General features: G+C 38.8%; 1 protein-coding gene across 1 annotated transcript in view; it reads left to right on the forward strand.

Moving 5' to 3' along the window:
• Positions 1-26136, forward strand: part of HUWE1 (HECT, UBA and WWE domain containing E3 ubiquitin protein ligase 1) — a 1366532-nt gene that overhangs the window by 822843 nt on the left and 517553 nt on the right. Inside the window, exon 35 of the mRNA XM_068226019.1 lies at positions 9548-9743. Coding sequence (XP_068082120.1) covers positions 9548-9743 — 196 coding nt within the window. The remainder of the gene's footprint in view (positions 1-9547; positions 9744-26136) is intronic.

Genomic DNA, 26136 nt, shown 5'->3' on the forward strand with positions numbered 1-26136 from the left:
GGCCGGGTACACACTGTTGCCTGACAATGCAAACTGCTGTAATAAGGGATATTGTACAAGTGTCAAAATGACCCCTCCCGCTGTCCAGGGTATGGCATATCAGAAATCAATGAAAATATAAATATTTTGCTGGGTGCGATACAGCACCGTGAACGGGACGAAAAAAGATGAAAAGTCAAAATATTTGAAGGGAAATGATACAAGAGTGCGCACGTTATTAAAGAAAAATTGAAGGTGGGTGTCATATTGACCCCTTCCGCTGTTCTAGTGTTAACAGCTCACTTCACACTGCAATTCACACTACCAGAACAGTAAAACAACTTCATTTCAGGAGCGTGATTTCTATATAACAACAATTTCAGGCTTATCAAACTTGTAAGACCTTAATACATTTTTATACATTAAAGCTGCTGCATATACATATCAAGTAGTACAATAGAGTACCTTGTCATTTTTACAGTTTGATATGAAAACTGCAAGAATTTAAACAATTTCATTCATCATCAAATGGATTCCTGTTTCTGCCCATCTGTAGTTTACTTTGCAGCGGGTCTGTACACTATTCCTCCTCCTTCTCATCCCTCAACAGTTCTACATTATAGACCTTGCTTTGCTCAGCTCTGTGCGTGGGTTTCATTGCCAGTCTTTCTTGGAACTTGATCCTCGCCAATATGTGATCTGAATCACTGTCTGCACCACGCATTCTTCTCGCATCCATTATATTGGAGACATGTCGCGCATCTCTCAGCACATGGTCTATCTGGTTCTTTGTCAGACCATCTGGTGATATCCATGTCTCTCTATGGATCTCCTCATGGGGAAAACATGTGCTCTTAATCACCATCTCCTTGCTAAAGGCAAAATCAATCAATTTCCATCCGTTCTCATTGGATTCTTGGTGTTTACTCTGATATCCTCCCACTGAGTGGTTCTCTCTTTTTTTTTTTTTTTTTGCTTACTTTGGCATTGTAATCCCCTAGGACAACTTTAACATCATACTTGGGCAACTTGTCACATACTTGCTCCATTTTTTCATAGAACTGTTCTTTCTCTTCCTCTTCATCATCCTCTGTTACGGCATGGACACTAATTAGTGATATGTTGGCAAATCTCCCTTTCAATCTTAACCGGCATAGTCTGGGGCTTATTGCTTCATATTCAATCATATTATGACTGACCGATTTCTTGACCTTAAAACTCTGTTCCTATTCTATTTTCTTCCTCCCCACTATTGAACAAAATGTAGCGCTGTATATCTGCCACCTCGATTGTCTTCCATCATATCTCTTGTAATGCTGCCACATGTATCTGATATTTAAGTAATTCCTCCTCCAGTTTTCTACTAGTCCCAGCCTGAAAGATACTTCTCACATTCCATGTTCCAGTATATCCGTATCGTTGCCATTTAGCGCGCTTTATTCGTCGTAAGTTTGGGACCGTCCGATTATCTCGATTTGGTTTCTGAACAATATGTAGTTTTGTTGTGGTGGAGTTAGCCCCCATGCACCAACCCCCAACCTGGAGGATCAGGGTATCACTCTTAGTCTGGATCATCACCTGTTCGGCTTGGGTGGGCCTACAAGGAGTATATGCTCCTGCCGGCATAGCTCTAGGGATAATTTGAACACGCAAGCCTCCAAAACACCTGGCAAAATGTATTTTGCCTTTGTCAAGGTGGTGATACCATTGGGAGGCGAGTTCAAATAAAATGGATAAATATATCAAAATATTGCAAGCGACATTGCAGACAGCGAACCTCCTGAAATTTTATTTTTAAGATTACTAGGAATGGAAAACTTAGTATTTTTTTTTTATAGCTTCAAATTTTAATGCAAATTTAGACTGAAAATGCAAATAATGCAAATTTAGCAAATACTTGCGATTTTATAGGTAATTCATTATAAATCAGTTTTTCTTTATTTTTTAAAAATGCCGAAACCATGTTTATTGACAGAAAAACATCCAAAACTTTATTTTCGGCCATTACTATCCATTGGTACCGATTGAATTGATCCATTTGTACAACGGTCATATGACTATCGATTATCACCGTTAAACGATATCTGGTAGGTGCGACATGTATGTGAGATGTTTGTCATTTTCATCGTGAATTTCTGGTTTCATAGAACTTTTCTATCTATTATTGGTACAAGACAAGACGCGAGATGTGTGTTTCCACTTCCCCTCATTCCTGTTTGAACTTCCGTCGTGCACAAGATGAAGAAAATAAATCTGTATTAATCGTTGAGCTTAAGCTGCCCACGTCTATAAATGGCTATGAGAATACTCGGCAATATTCAAATTAAGGTTTATATGCCAAAGATTCAGTGACATTATTTTGCAATTTTGTAATTGCAGAGTTGTGTGGGAAAAGGACAGTAATGTAAAATATGTTACCAGTTAACATGTTAATTATGATATTGCAGTAAGCGGACACAATGAACAGAGCTATTGTAAGTAAATGATAGTGATCTGGTTGATGTGATCTTAACAAACCAAATAGCTGTGTTTAAACCAAATGGAAGTGACAGGTTAGATTAAGTGCATTAGTAAAAGTGGTCCATAGTCCCCCACGTTTGTAATCTGTGTATGAGACATCAAGTTTTGGTCCAGGATTCAATTCCTTGGTTTATTTTGGCCCAGGGCCAATTCCCTCTTTCTATATTACCATGCGCCATGTGTGGATTAGTAACAATAGCTTTTATCTTTTTGATTCTTGATTCTTCAGTATAGTTTTGTGTGTCCTAATTTAGGCCATTGTATAATTAATTAGATCACAACAATTTTCTTCAGCTTCTCTCATCGCATAGTAAAAGTTCAAGTCTCAATACATCTTCTATCCAGTGTTAGTAGAGATGCGAAAAGATGTTTATTTGCAAAATGACACAACCCTACTTGGTTGTATGTCCAATGAGTCTTTTATCGGTTCTGACCAATCTGCTGGCTCTCTGGATGTTGAGTGATATGACCCAGAAGCATGGCTGCTAACACCTGTAGGGGAATAGTGATTGTAATTTGTCCCTCGAAGAAAAGAGGAGATAATGTGCAATAAAAATGTTTCAACAATGGATAAAATTCGTTGCTGACCTAACATCACCACCGCTTGTTTAAGGGTTTTTCTCTACTTCTTATCAATGTTGAACACGCATATTTTAAACTTTTTTTTTTTTTACATCATCCAGTGCTTTAATTGTTGTCAAAAATTGAAATTGTCCTTTAACCCCTTGAAGGTCATGGCACAATATATTGCGTGTAGCGGTTTGTACCGCTGTGGTTACGGCGGAATATATAATGCGTGTTGGAATTTGAAGTGATATATCTTCGTAACTGTATGTCTTTGGACAACAATCGAAAAACGGATAGTTCCCGTCATCTGTTGGCTATTTTCTGAAGTTGTCAGGTTTTTGTTATCACCCCGGGGAGCGCTGGAATTGAAATGCATTTTAAGGGGATGTCTTCAGCTTTAGCGAGTCAATTGCAAACAGTTGAAAATGGCTGTGCCAAGTCGAGCTTGCTTACAAGCAACGATACAGTTCGTGAAATTCTTATGAATGATGAAAGTGATTGTTCAGTATTTGAAGACAGTGATGAAGACTATGTAGGAGGTATATCTGGAAATAATTAAAGTGGTGAAGACTTAAATGAAAGCGAGGATGAGGTCTTTTAGCCGCCATGTCCGAAGCGAACAAAGGTAAATAAAATCAAATGGTACAAGAATTTTTTTTTTCCATTTCTTGGAAGTGATAATACTGAATTGCTTCTTTATTGAGAGGATTCTGAAAGGAGACAAGAGGTCATTGAAATAGTTTCGACTGGAAGTTGTTCATTCGCTAACTGAAACAGGGCCCACAAGAACTTCATCTATTTCTGGTGGTCGTCCGTCTAGCGGGTATAATCCGACAAGGCTAACACACCGACATTTTCTTTCCCATATCCCCCCAAACGAACCACGAAGAAGACCACCTTCAAGAGTGTCCCATGTGTGTGCTGACACATCAAGAAGGGAGAAAAGGAACACGAGGACTATCTACCATTGTAAGGAGTGCAACAAAAATCTTTGCCCTGTACCTTCTTTTGAGGATTATCATACCGAAAAACATTACTAAAAATGTATTCGCAATTTTTCTTGTTAACATACTGTGTTAAATTCATTCGATCATTAAAATATAATGCCTCTTGAGGGTTGTTTTACAAATATGTGCAAAAACCTAAATTTTGGGGTGTGCAGGGGCTAAGAAACCTGACTCTCAAAGGGTTAATAATGTTATTTGCTTTACATCCCACAAACTACATTTACGGCTTTTGGAGGAAATTGTCCATTTGCCTACTGAGTAAAATAATATTTTTGGAGAAATTGTCACTGCACAAATTCTTGACGGGGACTGGTATCTCTAGACATGGAAAATTGCAGCTATGGAATATATTAAATCAAAACTGAATTTCAATATCTCAGAGTTGAAATTTATTCAGGAAAGTGCAAACCAATTGTCTTGCAAATGCATATTTTCAGGTCTGTCGGAATAGTTTCACATATTGTTATGCCACATAAAAAAGCTTGTAAATAAACTCGGCATAAGAGGACAATCCTGCAATGCTATTTCATCAACATGTGTTTGTTCCAGCTAGCACCATTCATAATGAGTAACAGTAATGGCAATATTTTAAGGTGATATAATTTACTGCATGTTTTTAACATTATTTTAAAAAGTATTTTGCTCATGCAAGTACTGTAATAACTAATGCGCTTTATGATTTATTTTATTTTTTTTTTTTATGTAGGTAATCAATGTTGTGTTTAAGCTATTTAAATGTTCATAAATGTCGCTCAAAACATATGCCAATGAATGATTTAATTACAAAACATCCCACCTCCAGCTTACACACGGTATCTACAATCATTTCCATTGATAAGAGATGTTTAAAACACAGAGTCAAGATGTATCTAGAAGTAATGAATGAAACTGCATTATATTCATAATTAGGGCCTGGATGTTAATGATGTAAAAATGTTAGAGATATGCAAACCTTTATGAACTAAAAAATATTTTAATAATATTAATAATAAATATAATAATATGTAAGTAATAATGTTAATTATTATATTTTGAATTAATTGAATTGCTAAATCCAGAGGTAACTCTTGACTCTGCACAGAATGAAATAAATGTCACATTTTGATGGGCGATCATTAAGAATTACAACAGCATATTACATACATTTAAAAAAAATTTTAAATTTTAAATTTTTTCAAATAGGAACAGTCTTCTATTTTCAAGCAACATTGACTTGTTACTAGAAAAAGACTGCTTAATGTTGCAGGACGTTACTGGGGCATATGGGGCATATTTGAATCAAATTGAATCATTAGAGTTCATTTGAGACTCACAGTCATAGAATGTTGCTGGCTTGCCACTCAGTTATTTAAAAAAAAAATTAATGCTAGTTGCTTTACGTTGCATCGACACAGATACGCCTTATGGCGATGATACTCGGAGTCTTGGAGAGAGTAGAGTACCCTTCATTCCAACCCAGCTACACTAGTCTTGAATTTACACATTCACCAACTTACCCACATGTAGGCTTTAACTCACTTTCAACATTTTAACCAGAAGAAGGGCATCATAGAGATGAACACCAGTTTCTTGTAATTGTATTATTATTTTTGTTGATATTAGCTGAAATTTGATTTGATACATGTGATATCTCCATTCAGTAAGGTACTTGAAAAACAACATCCTGGCAGTTTTAATGGAGGAAGCATTAACATCGTCTTCGATGGCATTGTCATTGGTACAGTAGTAGTAGTAGTTTGCAGCGTTAAGCCACGTTCCTCAGCGTGTGAGGATGATTTGGATAGGCAATGGCACACAAGGAACCATTTCCTTGAATTTCTGTACTCGTAGTGGAGCTTCGGTGAATTTCTTTTTCTTCCTCTACTGAAATTAATTTATCCACACCAGGATAATTTCCACAAATTTCTTCCGCAACTCTATTAAGTGCAGATGCAATGCGTGTTGTATGTATCATTTTTGGGTAGAGAAACTGGAGACCTTTGCCATATAGGGAGCTTCATCAGTGACTAGAAGTAGAACATTTTCTTGCTTCACTCCTTCAGGCTACAACAGATTCATTGCATTAGCAAATACGATATGGGAGCGGTCAGGTGGCACTGTTGTCGATGTGTTGTGTGCATTTGACAGGCATGCAGTTGAGTGTGTTGTTGCTGTGTGGCATTGAAGTGAAGAGTGGCTATTTCACTACTCTAGAGCATGTTTTCAAAAGGTGATCAGCGTTCGTGGATTAAAATTGAGATTGTCCATGGCAAAAATGCATCAGAATGTTATCAAGGATTTTGTGAAGCCTCTGGCGAGAATGCATTAACATATAGGATGGTTGCATGGTGGGTCAAGGCGTTTGTTGCGGGTCAAAATGAGACTGTGGATTTGCTTCGCACAGGTCGGCCACCCATTCCTCAAGATCAGATTGACATCATGAGTGGTCTCATTTTCATAAACTATCGATGGACTGTCCGGGAATTATCTGTAGATGTATCTGTACACTGCACAGTAGGGCACCCACTCACTGTCATCAACAGAGAACGCCTTTCCAATGGCTTCCCGACATTTGGCAAAAGGTAATAGACTTCGTGGGCGACTACGGTGAAGGAATGTAATGCAGTTGTACTCGTTAGTTCATTGAATATTGCGTTCTATCAATAGTGCCACTACTTTATATACAGTCCTCATATTAGGCATAGAAAACTCAAGGATAATTTAATAAAATCACCTATTCAATATTTTCCACGTTTAATGTGGTTTGAATCTACATGAATTTATGTAGACTCACCCGGTCAGGTACATGTTTCACCCATTATTTGGGCATCTTCAGCCTGTAGACAACCTTTAGATCAAGGTTTGGGACCTTTTTAACCATATATAGTATAATATACGAACGTTAATAATCTCCTAAGACTAACATGACAGGATAATAATTTTAAAAATGTGAACAAAACATAACTGTGGGTAACATAAATTAATGGTGTTCTAACACATCAAAACTTGTCGGTCCTGCTCTATCTGACTTGAAAACATGTCCAAAACTAAAATGGATCTTCTTCCTCTATCATAAGTCTTGGGTAAAAAGGATATTACATACCGGGATTCATTTGACCCACCTATATCATTTCATGTTCTTGACGTACCATAACTAATGTCAGAATGTGTTGTCAACAAGTGGAGATTTAGAACTAATTGTTAATTGTAGGCTGGTCATATTATCCTCATATTATCGTATAATTTATAACAGAGTTACATTATGCTAACAAACATGATCTCACTCTCACATTTATAAAGGAAACTAAAATAGTATACTGTACATGAACCAATATGAAATAATGTTGCTCAAACACACAAAATAAATGCAAGTATTACACAACTCTCAAGTAGGTCTACATATACCAGACAACCAATCAAACTCATGGGCTGAATGGTCAGCATTGAGACCTTCGGTTCAGAGTGTCCCGGGTTCGATTCCTGGCCGGGTCGGGGATTTTAATTGCTTATGATTAATTCTTTTGGCCCGGGGACTGGGTGTTTGTGTTTGTTGCAACACTTTCCTCTTCATATTCAGACAACACACTAGACTACCAACCACCACAGAAACATGCAATAGAGATTACATCCCTCCTATATGGGTTGGTGTCAGGAAGCACATCCAGCCGTAAAACAGGGCCAAATCCACATGTGCGACACAGTTCGCACCCCCGACCCCACAGATGTGGGAAAAGCGGTAGAAAAAGAAGAATATTGAAGGTAACTGCAATTGTTGAGTGGTTAGTTCTGTCCATTGCTTCCCAGGAAATTAGAAATTTATCTCCTGCTTGGTCTCTCCATAGAACGCCAACAACAGATTTTGCCACGTATCAATAATAATGTTATTGGCTTTACGTCCCACTAACTACTTTTACAGTTTTCTGAGGTGCCGGAATTTAGTCCCCCAGGAGTTCTCTTACGTGCCAGTAAATCTACCGAAACAAGGCTGACGTATTTAGCACCTTCAAATACCACCGGACTGAGCCAGGATCGAACCTGACAATTTGGGCTCAGAAGGCCAGCGCTCTACCGTCCGAGCCACTCAGCTCGGTTTGCCACGTATCTCCCTTAAGAGTCGGTGGTTTCATCCATAGAAACCCAGATTTTATCAGCAACTCAAGATCGTATTCTATTTAAAACGTCTTCATAACAGTTAGTCCCATAGTTCTTGTGAAGTGTTGTTGCATTCGGAATGTGCTAATTAGTATATTTCTTAAAAAAATTTGCTGAAGTTGAAATCGACTGGTACTTATTAGTACAATTTATGAACTTCATTGTGTAGATCCGTATTGATACAGTTAAAACTAAGAAACAATGTTAGGTTTTGGTCCACCCAATCAATACACATCGCTTTAGAAGTGAACAATTTAAATACAAACAGATATTAATATATTGCTCCAATTAGCACTATTCATAATGAGTAACAGTAATGGCAATGATTTTGTACCTAGATGAAACTGGACTGTTTTCCAGTGTGTTGCCCTGCAAGACTTTGGCACATGGTATTAAAGCATCTTGTGTGTAATTTCCACAATTATCTCTGTCTCCTTTTTTGAATATTGGGACAGTGATACCTTTATTTCCCTGGAACTTCTTAGTAAAATTTTATATCCTTAAAATTTATAAGGCCAAAACCTAATTTTAAGGACCAGTAATTATGCAAATTCAATTATTAGGTATATTCTCCTTACACACTTAAACCTTGTTGCGGGTTGCAGAGGACCTACTTTGGGAACCACTGCTGCAGTGTACTCATGTGTCCCATTCTTATTTCTTACTTCATTTGATGTTGAGTCTTATTCAGTCTAAACAGTAGCAGCATTTGATTACAATAGGTAATCTCTAATGTATCATTTGTTACTTCATGGCTGCACACAGTACCAATGGCCTTTCTCTGCTCCCGGGTGCTTTTGACTACAAAATGCTCTGAATTCCAAATTGTATTTCATGTTCCATTTATACTTGGGTAAGATATTTCTGTAATTTAAGGTTTATAGTTCAGGTGACGTCTTTTAAGAAAATAAGCAGTGATGCAGCTCTCATAGGGCTGACTAATATTTTCTTGCTTGTAATGAGTAGTTAAATCCAGGTAAATCATTGAATGGTTATGAAAGCAGATACCGCAATTCTTTCATTTGGAATCCATGTGATGATTCAGTGGCTTCAATACGTTCTCAAGCTACTTCCATATAAACCACAAATTTGCAATTGCATACTTTGGGGATGCATGCTTAAATACATTTGAGCATTACAAATTGGCAAACAAATGGAATGCTGCTAACACAGGAACACATTTGGTCACCATATAACAAAATGTTTCATATCTTTGTGAAAATGTGTTTCTGTAGGATGTTATCTTCAAATGTATAATTATATAAGATCTTTTAAAAATGTTTCCAACTTGATATGTGAAGTCCTGTCAAATTATCTTGTCACTGTCTTTTGTCTTGCAATAGGTTCATCCACATCTGAGGGTACACATGCCCAAGGTGAGGAGATTGCAGAAGATACTGAGAATACTGAACATGATATATCTGTTGCTGCTGAAATTATGGATCATACCTCGCCTGTTCAAGGGCAAGATGGTGTTGACTATATCATAGAAAATGAAGTATCTGGGTTGGTAGATGTAATGGATCATCTTCTGGACAGGTAAAGTGTACTGATAGTAATTGGATTCTTTTTTCAGACTATAATAGCTATCAGTTTTGGTGACTATTTTTACAGTGGTGACTCAGTTACCTTTTATTTCTCAAAGAATCTGAGAAATTGGAACAAAAAATCCCCAGAATTGGCTCAGTATCATTCCTTCTCTACAAAGAACCCTTTTGTTGCAATAATGTAGTTTTCTCTACATATTAGCTTCCTGTATATGAGAATTTATATAAAATTTGTAATATTTAGTGCAAAATGATGGTATCTTTATGTCTTAATTAAAACTATTTTACCAAAAACAAGCGATGTTGCTACTCACACCTTGCCCTTGAATATTTTCCAAACCATAATGTCTCTCAACTTGTAATTATTCAGTCAGTTTTTGTCATACTGGGAGATGTATTATGGAACAGTTATTTACGTATTTATGATAACTTTGTTCTGTTTCAAAATGCAAAAATATTGGACACAAAGATAAAAGAAAAACGCAGATAGGATTTTTGTTTTTGTTTTTCATCCGAATTGCTGGAGGGTTTGGTACTGTTCAGAGCACAGTCCTGGGTGAAGTCCTGGTTGCTTCTTGCAGGTTTTCCAGAAGTGAACGATTTCTCGCCTACACCCCCCCTCCTACACAGGCATATTCGTGTAGCTGTGCATAGTTCTTCAACTTGAAGAAAATCATGTTTGTGTGTGAGACGACTGTCGAACTTTCCAACAACTATCAGCGCACTATATACGTGAAAATAATTTGTGAATGCCATTATCTTATGTTTTACAAATCTGTGCTATGGTGTGCAAGTTTCCGGGTGTGATTAACACACACACACACACACACACACACACACCTAGTAATCTTATGGTAATTGTCGAGCATAGCTCGATTTTCGGTGGGGGAGGAAGGATGAGACCTGTATTAGGATCTGTTTTAATGAATGTTTACTGTATGGTGTAAAATATTATTGTAGAATGGTTTATTTGTATTCCCTTTATCTACCTATCCTGTATGGTGTAAAATATTATTGTAGAATATTTTATTTGTATCCCCTTTATCTACCTAAGTAACTACTAGATTGTAAATCATTATAGTTAAGTGATATTTTGTGACGCAGACTTTTTGAACAGGGTATGTTGGCCCCTGTCTATTCTGGAAGCATATCGTTCTAATTCTGGAAGAGGGAATGTTCGCGATTAGTGTCTGCCAATGTTCTGGAATATTGTGAAAACATTGTGACTTGATTAAGAGTTTTGATTGGTGGATCTGTGTGGCGATAGGGAAGCTCCTGTGTCCTGATTGGTCACTCTGTAATCACACTGGGGCCAGCTTTGACTTTTTAAGAGAGTGAGGCAAGATTTAGTGGCCTTTCGTTCTCGCGTCAGCCCAGCGATCAGACGCACGTCGGCGAATCCTTGCTCCCGAGATGGGCTACCTTGGGGTAAATGCTGCTGGTTTCAATTCCACCTTAACTTTTACATTTAATGTTCGCTTGTACTTTCACATAGGAGTTTGCCCTACTCGCCCAGACTCGCCACCCAATTTCTCAGATGCCTTACAAAGCACATTTACTTTCATTTAATATGGTATTTGTATCTTGTGTTTCCTCTTAGCCTCAAAATTGTATGATAAAGTCGCAGTATGTTAAGATATCTCTAGTTAACCTCTTGACCTAATAGCAAAGCTTTTGGCGAAGTACGTCTAATTTGTATTTTGGAAAAGGTGCAACTGGATTGTTTGGATAGATGAATTTTGTTCTGATTTTGTAAATATTATTTTTCCTTACGTCCCACTAACTACTTTTTCGGTCTTCAGAGACGCCGAGGTGCCGGAATTTGGTCCCGCGGGAGTTCTTTTTACGTGCCAGTAAATCTACCGACACAAGGCTGACATATTTGAGCACCTTCGAATACCACCAGACTGAGCCAGGATCGAACCTGCCATGTTGGGGTCAGAAGGCCAGCGCCTTAACCGTCTTAGCCACTCAGCCCGGCTCTGATTTTGTTTGTAATGTGTATTTTGGAAAATAATATCTAGAATCAAGGGTTCACCGTCGATTTTTTCTGGAAACTCACAGCTTTCATATCTCTATGGCCCTGGTAGGTTTCCCAGACCCTCACCACATTCCTTTATTATAGTCGTCACCTTGCCCAAGCTGATGTTCATTTGTTTGTATCGGCGCCAGTTCATCTGATGTTTATATTGTGTGCTAAGGTTTTAAGTGCCGTGTAATTTGATTTTTTTTCCCCTTTTGGAAACCCGCAGCTTTCGTAGCTATGGCCCTGGTAGGTTTCCCAGACCCCCTCCGAATTGCTTTATTATAGTTGTCACATTGTCCAACCTGATGTTCCCTTTGTTTGTATCGGAGCAGTTCATCTAATGTTCATATTGTGAGCTAAGGTTTTAAGTGCCGTGTAATTTGATATTTTCCCCTTTTCTTAACTGTGTATCGTGTAACCACTGGAAACCAGTTACAAATAACCTGAAAGCAATGAAGAACACTGGGTAACACTGAAGACTGCAATACCATCAGCTGGTGAAGAATCAGTAGGACACCATAGGGTCAAACACCAGGACTGGCTTGATGAAAATGACCAAGAAATTCAGTCTCTAACAGACAAGAAGAGAGCAGCACACCAAGCTTTGCAATCGAAGGGTCAAACACCAGGACTGGCTTGATGAAAATGACCAAGAAATTCAGTCTCTAATAGACAAGAAGAGAGCAGCACACCAAGCTTTGCAATCGAAGGGTCAAACACCAAGACTGGCTTGATGAAAATGACCATGAAATTCAGTCTCTAATAGACAAGAAGAGAGCAGCACACCAAGCTTTGCAATCGATCGTAGTTCACTCTCTAAGAAATGAGAGTATCAAGAAGCGAAAGCAGATGTTCTGAGGAAAACCCGTGTTCTGAAAAACAGTTGGTGGACGATGAAGTCTCAAGAAATGCAATATCTAGCAGAAACTAACAACATAGAGCTTTTTTCAGCATGATAAAAAACATATATGGCCCAACAGCTCAAGGACTAAATCCTCTTAAGGCTCTACTCTTCTAAACGACAGCAATTCTGTTAATGCACGATGAAAAGAACATTTCCATGAACTACTGAATAAGGATCCAGAGATCAGCGAAGTAGAAGTCTTGAAAATTCCACAAAAACCTACAAAATCTCATCTTGGCAAAGTTTTTTTCTTTACACGAAGTTGAAAATGCTATTAAACAGCTCAAAAACAATAAAGGTGCCAGATCAGATGGCATTCCTGCTGAATTTTTCAAGGAAGGTGGACGAATTCTTGCTGAACATACACTAATGCTCATAAACAAAATAAGGAACACTGAAACAATACCTCCTGATCTCAGAGATGCTCTTGTCTACATTTGTCACGCTTCGTTCTTTTCCCATTTTCACGATATTTCTTCCCAGTATGAAGTCGTCCAGATGTTATCTCTGGACCATGTTGTAATGAATAAAATGACCACAGTGCACCATAACAGCTCGCTGATTGACTCACACTGTCTTGTCGTGTGCCTTTAACTGCCTCTTTTTGTGGCACCAGACCCATTTGGCGCTGTAGTCGCACTGAGCTCACGCCAAGTTTCTGTGCACATGTGGGAAACGTTTTTGGCAACATGTTGCAACTTTTTCATTCATTTCCACAGAGTAATTGATATGTTGGGTTGCTTTATCTATCTCGTCCTTGAGTTTTGCACAGCAGTGTACTTAATGTGACGTATAGCCAATAACATTATTTATTATTTTCAGCTTGTTTTAAGTCCTTCATTTTTACTTTCTTGACTTTCTGAGACTTGGATTAACTTTGTGCTATGAATGCAATTGTTTTCAATGTGTTCTGATCACGTTATTCAATTGTGCACAATTTTCCAATTAATAAATATAAAGTCTGCTCCTCTGCTGGAATTTTGTCCCACTTACTTTACTAGATCATCGCTTTCACACAGTCTATGTGCCTTTTGTGAAGCTTGTTGCTTTGCTAGTTGCTGGCTCTTCAAATAACTCTGTACCCTTTCATATACTGCAGACAATGCCTCCAAGTTCAGACTATTACATCATCTTATTTATAAGCCACTTCCATTTAGCCCAGTCTTCAGATCTTTCCAGGTTATGTACACCTGTTTTATAAGCACCCCTGGTGGATATGTTCAACACAGAATTTCAGTCTGCACATATATAAACAGCTCTGACATAACACCGACACACGAGCGTTGGCAGCTGTGTACTACTTTTCAGGTATTTCACATTGCCTGGGCCCTTACCCCATTCCTTCTTTGTTTAATTAGTTTATATTAGCAGCCTGGAGCAACAGAAGCTGCCTCCCTATTGGCAGGTTTTTGAAAATTTTAATAATTTATTAGAATAAAGAAAGATTAAATAATAGTTGAAGTGTGGAACATAATACCTATATGCAATGTCCCTGAAGGCAGCAGTTGTTCCAAACACAAAACTGCTTTAAAGATATAACAGAATTACTGTATTTACTTGCCTATAAAAAAAACACACACACACACACACACACACACACACACACACACACACACACACACACACACACACACACACACACACACACACACTCACTCACTCACTCACTCACTCACTCACTCACTCACTCACTCACTCTCTCTCTCTCTCTCTCACTTTCTTTCTTCCTAATTTTCATCTTTGGCAGTCGGGTTAGTACAAAGCCCATCCAATAAATAAAGTTCCCTATTTTTTTCTCTCTGTAAACCATGTTTTAAAATTAATTTGGTACTGTAGGAATTTTGATTGTGGTACAGTGGCTGCACTTGACCTTCAGCAGCACGTGCTTGCACCCTGTTCGCCATTACGGCGCCAGCTGCCATAGAGCTACCACTTGAGAGCATGTCTGCTTGTGAACTCTATTCTGTAATTCACTTTTTCATAGCAAAAAACGAAACACGTAACAATGTTCATCGCCATTTGGTGTGTTTTTATGGTGAAAGATGCATGCACATCCAAATGGTTCACTGCTGGCGTTCCTGGTTCCTGGAAGGATGGCAAAATGTGCATGATGACAAGCGCAGCTGCAGGCCCGTTACCGCTACGGGCAATACAGCGACTCTTGCAGTTCGGAATGTGGTGGACAAAGATCAGTGCTTCAGCATTGATGAGATAATGAATAGACTGCTCCTGGTATGAAAATTGGATGCTCCTCTGTTGTGACTATCCTGTCAGATGTCTTGCAGTATTGAAAAGTCTGTGCAAGATCGGTCTCACAGATGCTTACTGATACTCACAAACAACAACTTACAGAAGCGGCCTGAGCTTTCCTGCAAATGCTTCAAAGGGAGGGAGGTCAACTGTTTTTCCACAGTGTCACTGGAGATGAAAGCTGGGTGCTTCATTCTACTCCAGAAACAAAGCGTGGTATGGAAGAAACCTGGCAAACGTGCACCAAAAATGGTCCAGGCCTCTGCAGGCGAAGTTATGGCTACTGTCTTTTGGGACTGTAATGGAGTTTTACTGGTTGACTACCTGCCCCTACGTACTACAGTTACAGCCGAGAGGTACTGCATGGTCCTTCCAAAGCTGAGAGCTGCAATCTAACAAAAACGTCCTGGTTTTCTGTCTCAGAAAGTGTTGCTCTTTCATGACAACGTGTGCCCCCATTCAGCTCATAGAACCCAGGATTTGCTGCAGAACTTCCAATGGGATGTTTTTCCCCATCCACCTTATTCTCTGGATCTCTCCTCGAGTGATTTCCATATCTTTCCACAACTCAAGTTGCACCTTGAAGGCCAGCGGTTTGTGACTGATGAAGAGGTGGAAGCAAAGCTGAACCGCTGGCTACGAAGACAGGACCCGACCTGGTGTGATGAAGGTATCAAGAAACTGCTGCAAAAATGCAAAAAGTGTTTGGACAGAAATGATAACTGTGTGGGAAAGTAGTGTGCGAGTTTTATAATGAAAATGAAATGTTTCACAAGTGTAAATAACCTGCTTGAATTTTCTTGTAAAATAGGGAAACTTATTTATAGGATATTCCTCATATGATAGGTGAAGATTTTGTGTAATGTATAGATTAGGTAGGCATGGTTTGAAACCAGAAAAATGAATATCTAATCTTTATAAGTAAATCCTAAGAATTATTTAAATCTATACTTATATTTACACAAAAATTTACATTAGCACATTTAAACAGTTTTGTATCAGCCCCCTCTTACTACAACTGGCTGGTCACATCACTAAATGCGAAGTCTGTGCCACAGCAGCAAAATGCTGCATGGAGTTCAGGGCTGCGCAGCATTGCGGAGTCCAATGTCTGGCGATGAAGAGGTGAAATTTGACCACTTAATCTGTATAATCTGATGGAAGCTCTTGGTTCAGTGGTATCCTTCTCCATAAACTTAGCCCATTTCAGTGTGTGAAGAGTTCTGACCATCCTCTACTTGCATCAAAATCCGTCCCTACAGTATGAATACTCCATGTAATTTTATGATAAACAGCATTCTTTTGTGCATTGCCATTCTCTCTTTCTTCTCTGATCTACTCCAGAACTGTTCTGTCCACATTTTCATATTTTTCTTCCATGCTGTGCAAGGGACTAATTTCTTGGGGGTCTTTTAATCTCCCAATGATTTGTACCTCCAGTTATGCCATTAACGAATCACACGCGGCTTACGACTCGCCGCTCTCGCTCCATTTTCTTCAGCATGATCATAACAAATTTAACTTGGAGGACGCCATAAAAATTGTTCTCTTGCTCATCTTCACTGACAAGAGTCTAGCTCCTGAGGGAGCAGTAGTTTCGTGTTTTGCCGCATAGCGCTGTACGAAAATAATCGGAAGACATCGGTAACTTTCGTGAGGGAGCTTTAGTTTCAAGCTATGGCACGTTACGTCGGGAGCGCGCTGGTGTAGTGGATCTTGTGAACCAGCTATGAAACGGGTCGTTGTCTACGAGGCCTCTGCATGCGCGGTCTTTTCAAGCAGGCCTACTAAATTGACAGAGAAGCAACAGTTAAAGCAGTGCCGCTAAGTATACGGCTATCGCTCCATTCCTCAGCGCGATTCCAAATGGCAGTGCGAGAATGACTTGCACACAAAAGCAAATTATTTTTCATCACCTTTTTATCATCATCATCATCATTTCAATGGTTTCTTCGAAGATGCAGGCGACTCTGAGTGCCTGTGTTGTTGTAGAGACGAAGTCTCGGTTCGCTCCAGTGTCCTGGTCTCCCCATAAAAGCACATTAGAAAGGTTTTTTTTAAATGCGTTTTGAATAGAAAAGTGATATTCCTATGACGATTAATGAAGAAGAGTAAATGTATCACACAATAATTCAAGAAGAGCCCATACGAATCAGGTCGTTGCGACTGCAAAGTTCACGTCCTGGTAGAAATTAAAATACTACATAGTGTATATATATTTACAATTGGCTTTACGTCGCACCGCCACAGATAGATCTTATGGTGACGATGCGATAGGAAAGGGCTAGGAGTTAGGAGGCGGTCGTGGCCTTAATTAAGGTAGAGCCCCAGGTTGTGGTGGTGATAATTGTTTTAAGAGGAAATACAATTAGGCAACCATCCCCTATATAACACTTATCAGAAAGAAAAAATGGAAGGGATCCGACACTTCGAAAAATGAAGGTATCAGCCAAAGGAAGATAAGGGCCACGAAGGGCGTGAAAATGAAAGACTCCCGAGGCCTCGAATGCTCTAATACCGTCGGGGTCGGGAAAGAACATGTGTTGACCAAGGGAGATCATAGGATACATAAAAGTGAGGAGCTTGGCACAAGTAAGAGGAAGCAGTGCTAGTACTCAGCTCAGCGCCCCATGGCCGCCAATCCACGCTTCAAAGGTATGAGCCCCTGGGGCCCCTTTTAGTCGCTTCTTACGGCAGGCAGGGGATACGTGAGTGTTATTCTAAAGCCCCCATAGCATTTGCCTGGTGTGTAAATGGGAAACCACGCAAAACCATCTTCAGGGCTGCCGACAGTGGAATTCGAACTCCCGAATGCAAGCTCACAGCTGTGCGCCCCTAACCACATTGTTCCCACAACGAATTACTTTTTCTTCTTGGTCGTTATTGGAATCCGCATCTACGGCATAACCACAGTCCAGCCACAGAAACTCTTATGTTATACTGTTAGTTTGCTTTCGTGAAGGAAATGAACGATCGAATTTGCTAGTTGAACTGTAGGTTTATATAACAGGCAAGAGACATTCAAGGGCAGTTGCAAACGCAAATTCATTCATTTCGAAAGAAATTTGTTCCGTTAGTGATTGAATTTTTCAGACTGGAAAAGAATCTGTGTATTTGCCGCCACGAAGTGCCGTAGGAAAATAAATGCCATTCTTCGGGAGAGCCATAGTTTCGTGTTTCACCGCATAGCGCCGGAGGAAAATAGTAATCGTAGCCCTTCGGAAAACTTCGGTGAGTTTGGCGCCGCGTAGCACCGTAGAAAAATAAAAGTAATTCGGGTGACAGATTAAATAGTATTTTCATTCTGTTTTCGTTCTTCATTAGTCAGCGCTCATTAGCTAGAGTAGTACCATGTAAAAGTGTGTTACAATTTAGGAGGTGCATATAACGCGTCTAATTTAAAGTGATTATACATCAGGCGATAGATTATCTGTTTGTCCGCGCTCGTGTTCGAAGGAATGTTGCGGTGATTAGCCAGCACTGTAACATGTAAATAGATGGGTGTTACTGTTCTATAAGTGTATAAATTTATGTGGATAATTTCAGGTGACTTTTTACAATGTTCAAGTGTAGTGACTGTGGTTTATTATACAGGCATAGACAAAGTTTAAATAGACACATTAATAGTACACATAAGGAAATTAACTCAAGTGGCCCTAATGCTACTAGTGCCGGTAATTTTACATGCAGTGTATGTTCACATACATATTCTAAAAAGTCAGATATATTGTTACATTTCCGAAATATTCATGACATTGTTGTGATAAGTGAAAGCAAGTCATTTAATTCTTTTGAAGAGTTTAAGGAATGGAAAAGAAATTATGAAGCAAAAAACCTTGTGAAATATGTTTTAATGTTTGGTTCTGAGGACATTGCAAAAAGTGGAACAGTATATTACAATTGTCATCGTTCAGGACACTTTAAATCAAAGGGGTCGGGTACCCGTCATTTAAAGAGCCAAGGCACCAAAAAGACTGATGGTTTCTGCCCTTCGACAATAAAAGTTTCTTTAGTTGAAGAGGGAAGGTGTGAGGCTGTGTTTTCACCTACTCATGTGGGGCATCAAAATGATTTAGAGCATTTATTTTTAACTCAGGATGAAAAGAGTTCTTTGGCGGCTAAAATAGCATTAAAAATTCCTTTTGATGTCATATTAGATGATATTCGAAGCAGTCTGAAAACCCCAGAAGAACTGCAAAGAATTCATCTCCTCACAAGAAAAGACTTGCATAACATTGAGAAGTCTTACAATTTGAGCTCAGAAGCTGTGAAGCATTCTAATGATGCAGTGAGTGTTGATGCCTGGGTGAATGAGGTGAGAGCAGGAAGTGGGGATTGCGTGTTATTCTATAAGCCTCAGGGGAAGGTTTCTGAAGAGTGTTAGCATTAATGAATGATGCACAAGCTTCTATGCTGGAGAAATACGGAGGGGATGCTGTATGCATTGATGGTACCCATGGACTCAATGCATATGATTTTGAATTGATAACTCTCATAATTATTGATGATATGCGTCAGGGTTTCCCATGTTCATTTTTATTTACAAACAGAACTGATAAAGAAGTCTTAAAGATTCTATTTTTAAAAATCAAAGACCAGCTTGGCAATTTGTCTCCAAAGATTTTTATGTCAGATATGGCAGATTCATTTTTTAATGCTTGGATTGAAGTTATGGGGGAACCAAATCAAAGGCTGTATTGCTCCTGGCACATTGACAGGGCATGGCGTAAGAACCTTGGCAAAATCAAATCTAGAGACAAACAAGCAGAAGTGTACAAAATGATAAGATCACTTATGCAAGAGCGAGATGTGAATACATTCAGTATTATTTTTGAGCCAGCTGTTCAGAAATTAATTGATGACCCTGACACCCATGATTTTGGTAAATATTTTTTAGAAAATTATGTTCCCACAGCCAGACAGTGGGCATATAGCTATCGGATGCACTGTGGTTTGAACACAAATATGCACATTGAGAACCTGCACAAGTGCATAAAGCATATATACTTGCAAGGCAAGAAAATAAAGCGCCTGGACAAATCCATTTGTGCAATAATGAGATTCCTCAAAGATAAGATGTTTGACAGGGTCATCACCATGCATAAAGGTAAAGTGACAAGTAAGCTGAGGGACCTTAGGCAAAGACACAAAACTAGTCTGACATTAAGAAAAGATTTAGTTATACAGGAAGGCAACATATGGACTATTCCATCAACATCCAGTTCTGATATATACACAGTTGTCCCCCTGAAACAAAACTGTGAGTGCCAGTTAGTATGTAATGACTGCAAGTCATGCATTCACAGCTACTCTTGCACGTGCATCGATTCTGCCATACGATTCAACATGTGCAAACACATTCATCTTGTATGCCAGATTATCTCAAAGGTAGAGGTCCAGCCTAAAGAATACCAAGAACACCTTCAAATATGTTCTGAAAAAGAGTTACAAGTTGTTGAAAAAGAAGTATTATTGAAACAAATCTCTACCAATGCCTTTCAAAGCACCAGTACTACAGAAACCAATAATCAACCATGGTTAGATATCAAGAAACAAAAATTATTATCTCAGTTAAATGAAATCAAGGAATTGGTGCAAAATTTTACAACCATTCAAGAAGCAGATGCTTTAGAGAAGTTATTGTTACCAATTAAGCCTACATTAGCAGCAGTTCAAAGTTTTAACATGCCCTATAATCAAACAGACACATCTCAGAAAAGAAAAATTGAACCTCAACGGGGACTCATCTCAACCAAGAAGAAAAGATCGACAAAAAGTAGTACAGTGACCAAACCATCTCCAGCGGAGCAACAAGCTATTACGTTGGATTTAATCAGTTCTGTTGACAATGAGGGACATTCTGCATGGAACCAATAAATGCCCTATGAACAATACCTACTGCTTCTGAATGCTCATGTTTAGATCAATTCATTCAAGTGCATTATTAACCATCCTACATCTAAGTTAAGACTGACTGAGACACACACCTCAGTAAAAAGTATTTTATAGGTTAAGAAACTGTCTTATGGTACCACACTGAACTAATATTTTGTAGTACAGTAGCATTGGGGCATCTAGTAAGCTTAGAAATGCATATTTGACAGTTATCCGAACTTAATTTTCGGACAATGACAAGTGTTTTATTGCCTATAGTATGTGCGCGTTTGCAATGTGCTACGACAAGTGACAAAATGACAAGTTGCCGTTCTCCCATACGCTAGTCATCAATGGTGAGTATTATATTTTTATTATAATTTCTTCTTGTTCTGTTGACAAAAGTCCTTACTTGGTGACTTCACTGTAGTTTCATTCGTTATATGCGTTTACGAAGTTATTTTATAGGCCTAGTATTATATATAGTAACGACGACCGAGTCGCACCCCGTATCAGCTGTTTGTGTTTACGTTGTACAAGCATGTCTCTCAGCTGCTCCCGCTTCACCAGCGTGCTCGCAACATTACGTGCCATAGCTTGAAACTAAAGCTCACTCACCGAACTTTCCCGAAGTTGTCCGATTATTTTCTTACAGCGCTATGTGGCGAAACATGAAACTATTGCTCCCTCAGGAGCTAGACTCTTGTTCTTCACTGCTGCTTGTTTACAGGACCTTTCTATTTAGTGATTACTCACTATGAATGCACGCTGTTGTGAAGGATGTGGACTTTGGGAGCTGGAAGGGTATTGTGAAATCTAGTGTAGGGGTAGCTGAGGTCAAGGCCAATCCACAGCTGGTGCATTAACATGATTTAAGCTATATCTCACCAAATTATTTTTCTGTAGAATGATTTCTTTAGGCCAGTTGTGGTGACCTAAATGAACGGGTTATGATGATTTTAATTTTCATTGACATATTTTCTCAGAGATTTTCCACGTCGACGTGTCGACAGCGAGCATGCACGGGTAGGATAAACGATAAGCTCAATGAAAGTACATTTCTTTGATTTGTAAGCTCATATGAATGTGATAATTTAGAATTGAATAAGTATTAGGCACACAAGTGTTAAATTAGTGCAATAAAACTTCTAAATACATGACTTAAAACATAACTGAGCAGCAGTTTTTTCTCAGTTTATAATGCACTCTGTCTCAAAACAAAAGGACAAAATTAGCTTGTATTACTTGTTACGACACATTATACCAAATTTTGAGCCAGCATTGTCCCTCTGAAAATAACAAACACACAACTATGAACAGAACTTCAGATTGGTTTAGTCTGCATTTGGAGGCTATACAATTTTTTTCATAATCCAGTCTATTTTAGTTCAAAATCAAAATCTCTTTATTTGCAAATGAGGTGTCTACCTCAGTGGCAAATGGTACACTAAAATACATTATTGTCAAGCACTAAATATTAAATTAACAAGAGAAGAACATTTTCCTATAATACAGTATTATACAATTTACGCTAACAATTTTTTCTATTAAACACACAGCTCATCCTTAACAAATTTACATTGTTTACAAAATTCTACTTATATCTCCTGTACCACTTACAGATATAGTCAACTGATATACAGTATGTGGAATTACTTCAAATGATACTATACAACTGGTATAAGATTATACTTTACATTGCTTTTTTTTTTTTTTTTTTTTACCCATTCTGGAACCTAAGTAGCATAACGACCTGCTGCGTCTTAACCAGAGCCCATTTTGCTACCACTTTTCAGAGTTCCTGAAGGGCCTTCACAGCTACTATAGCGGTCTCAGGGCCCTCGGAGTCCCCACTGTACTTCACCCCTACAGGCAGCCCCCTACTTTGGCTGTCCAAAATCCTTAGACCAGGGGATGGAATTAATTTATTCACACACATTTTTTTATTTACAATAACCTGTACTGGTCGAATGCCCTCTAACACTTCATTTATTTTCTCTGTTGCTGTTTATTCTCTTCTTAAATATCTGTACAGATTTTGGAAAAGAATCAAACATTACCCCTGGTAAACTGTTCCACTCTCTCACACCCTTCCCAATGAATGAAAATTTACCCCAATCGCTTCTGCTAAAATTCCTTCTAATTTTATATTTGTGGTCAGTCCTGCCGATATAATTATTTTCCAACTGAAGCCCCTCACGGATATCTCCCCATGCTTCTTCTCTAGTATAGGCTCTATATAATCCTGCAAGTCTAGTTTTCTCCCTTCTCTTACTTAAAGTTTCCCACCCAAGTTCTTTTAACATTTCTGATACACTACTGTTTCTCCTGAAATCCCCTGTTACAAATCTTGCTGCTTTCCTCTGTTTGGCCGTGCGCGTAGAGGCGCGCGGCTGTGAGCTTGCATCCGGGAGATAGTAGGTTCGAATCCCACTATCGGCAGCCCTGAAGATGGTTTTCCGTGGTTTCCCATTTTCACACCAGGCAAATGCTGGGGCTGTACCTTAATTAAGGCCACGGCCGCTTCCTTCCAACTCCTAGGCCTTTCCCATCCCATCGTCGCCATAAGACCTATCTGTGTCGGTGCGACGTAAAGCCCCTAACAAACAAAAAAAGCTTTCCTCTGCACACTATCTATTTCTTTTATTAGGTATTCTTGGTTAGGATCCCAAACACTGTTTGCATATTCCAGTAATGGATGAACCATACTTAGTAACTTTTTTCTTTTAATTCTTTGTTGCATCCTTCAAGTAGCCTCATTATGACATGTAACGATCTGTATGCTTTCCCAACAATGTCATCAACATGACCCTTCCAGTGCAAATTACTTTCAAATCTCGCACCTAAGTATTTGCACTTGCCATCTTTTGGGATAACTACCTCATCCAAAGTATATTCAAATTCAATTTTAAAGCTCCTGTTTGTAAAAGTTGTAACAGTTAGATTTGCCTCCATTAACCTTCATATTATTTTCTTCAACCCATTGTTGGATACTTTCAAGGTCCCTTTGTAGTTCCGAACAATCCTTAGTGTTATTTATTTCCCTATAAACAATTATGTCATCTGCATACAATCTTATTTTTAATGTTATATTATTCCCAAAATCATTTGCGTATATTAAGAAAAGTAACGGACCGATTATACTACCCTGTGCAATTCCCTTCCAAACTTTCTCTTCCTGCGATACATTATTTCCTACTTTGACTTTCTGAACCCTTGAATTTAGAAATGTTTTTATCCAACGTGTAACCCTAACGTCCAGTCCTATTCAATCCAATTTCTTTAATAATATTCCATGTTCAACTCTATCAAAGGCTTTGGAAAGATCTATGGCTATGCAATCTAACTGACCTCCTGAATCCAATTGATGTGATATGTCCTGCTAAAATCCCACCAGTTGTGCCTCACAAGAAAATTTCTTTCTAAATCCATACTGGCTCCTCATAAACCAAATCATCACATATCCCTCTGATGTACTTCAATATTAAACTCTCCACTATTTTAAAAACTATACTGGTCAGGCTGATTGGTCTGTAGTTCTCTGGTTTCCTTTTATCACCCTCTCCTTTATAAATTGGTATTATTATAGATTCCTTCCATTCCTTTGGTATTACACTATTATTTATGACATAGTCAAAGAGAAATTTTAAATAAGGCACTATGTACCACCCCATTGTCTTTAATACCTCCCCAGTAATTTGATCACTTCCTGCTGCTTTTCCTTGCTGAAGCATTTGGATTTCTCTGAAAATAGCTCCATTTGTGAATGAGAAGGTTCTTGTTTCCCTCTGTGTCTCTCCCTCTCTATCTTCTGTTTCAGTTTCCAACTCCTGACAATCATCTACTGAATCTCTGAATTCCCTACTAAATAGGTTTGCTTTCTCAGTATCTGTTAAATAGTGTTCACCCCCTTCTCCCACCATTGTAGGAATTTGGATTGTTTGAATTACCTCAAAACAAAGGACATGGCAGACAATATTGCATTCTTACACTGTTTTCTGGCCACTTTACCTCGTTGTGCGCACCACACTGGCTTTTCCTTTGTTTCGAGTTAGTGGGACACCCTATCGAAACACACTTCTGGTAAAATGCGTGAGGATACTTTCGTACTCAGTCTTCCTGTATTAAGACGTGAAGCAAGCAGATGTGATTTATGCCCTAACAATGTACCATGTGAAGCAAGAAGCATTGTCACATAAATGTAAATATTTGAGAATTTCTTGAAACCAGTTGCATGATATTGCTATGCTTTCTCCAGCATGATGCAAGTCTTCAGTGATTTCCCTGTACACTCGTCTCCTGGCCATGACACTGTAAATTTTCCCATGTTATTTTCGTTTTGCTTTCACATGATTAGATCTGCTTGGCCCTGCCTGTTCATTAGTTTTTTGTTTCTTATGCTTGGGTTGCCCGTCATTGGAATAACTTCAAGACGTACATGGTACTGCCCTAGCTGCTTCTTCACTAATGTGACTCACTTCGTTTTCACTCACAGCATTATCTCGCAGATGGATTGTACCATTTTCAGTAATTTTTGTACCCAGTAGGTGAACACCAGTTCGAAGCTGATTGCTAAAGAGACTTTACATCTTCACATGACTCTTCACCATCACTATATCATTCGATATGGTTCTGTGTATATATTGCTGTAGAATGTAGGATGTCTTCTGATTCCTCTGGGATTCTAATGATCTGAGAAGAATAAATGAAAACTCTCTCTATCAGTACTGAGAAAAACAACTATCAGTATGCCAGACAGGAATTCAAAATCTTTTTAAAGAAGGTTTCATTATTACATTTAACACAACAATCCGATTTTAATAATAAAGGTAATAATAATAATAATAATAATAATAATAATACTCACTGCGACTGAAGCGCCATTCAGCTATGTCACTGATTTTGAGCAGATACTGCTACAGCATGTGTTGGTTGCTGCGTACGGTATTTGCCCTGAATTCGTACTCGTGCACGGCATGACCAGAGCTGTCTTGCGAGAATTGGACATTCAAGAGATGGAATGGCCAGCAGTGAGTCCCGAACTTAATCCCATCGAGAATTATTGGGATAGGCTTGACAGAAGTGTTTGTGAGCGTCCTGTTCCACCACAGACTCTCCAAGACCTCAAACAGGCTCTCCCTGAAGAATGGGACCTGATACCGCAACGTGACCTCCGTCGACTTATACGGAGCATGCCACGTAGGTGCCAAGCTGTAATAAATGCTTTTGGAGGACATACACCATACTGAAGCTCTCCAACTGTGATAAAAATCCACCCTGGAGGACTGTTATCAATTTTTTTTCCACCTCTATTTGGACATTTCGGTTTTT

The sequence above is a fragment of the Anabrus simplex genome, chromosome 2 (assembly GCF_040414725.1).
Source record: "Anabrus simplex isolate iqAnaSimp1 chromosome 2, ASM4041472v1, whole genome shotgun sequence".
Lineage (NCBI taxonomy): Eukaryota > Metazoa > Arthropoda > Insecta > Orthoptera > Tettigoniidae > Anabrus > Anabrus simplex.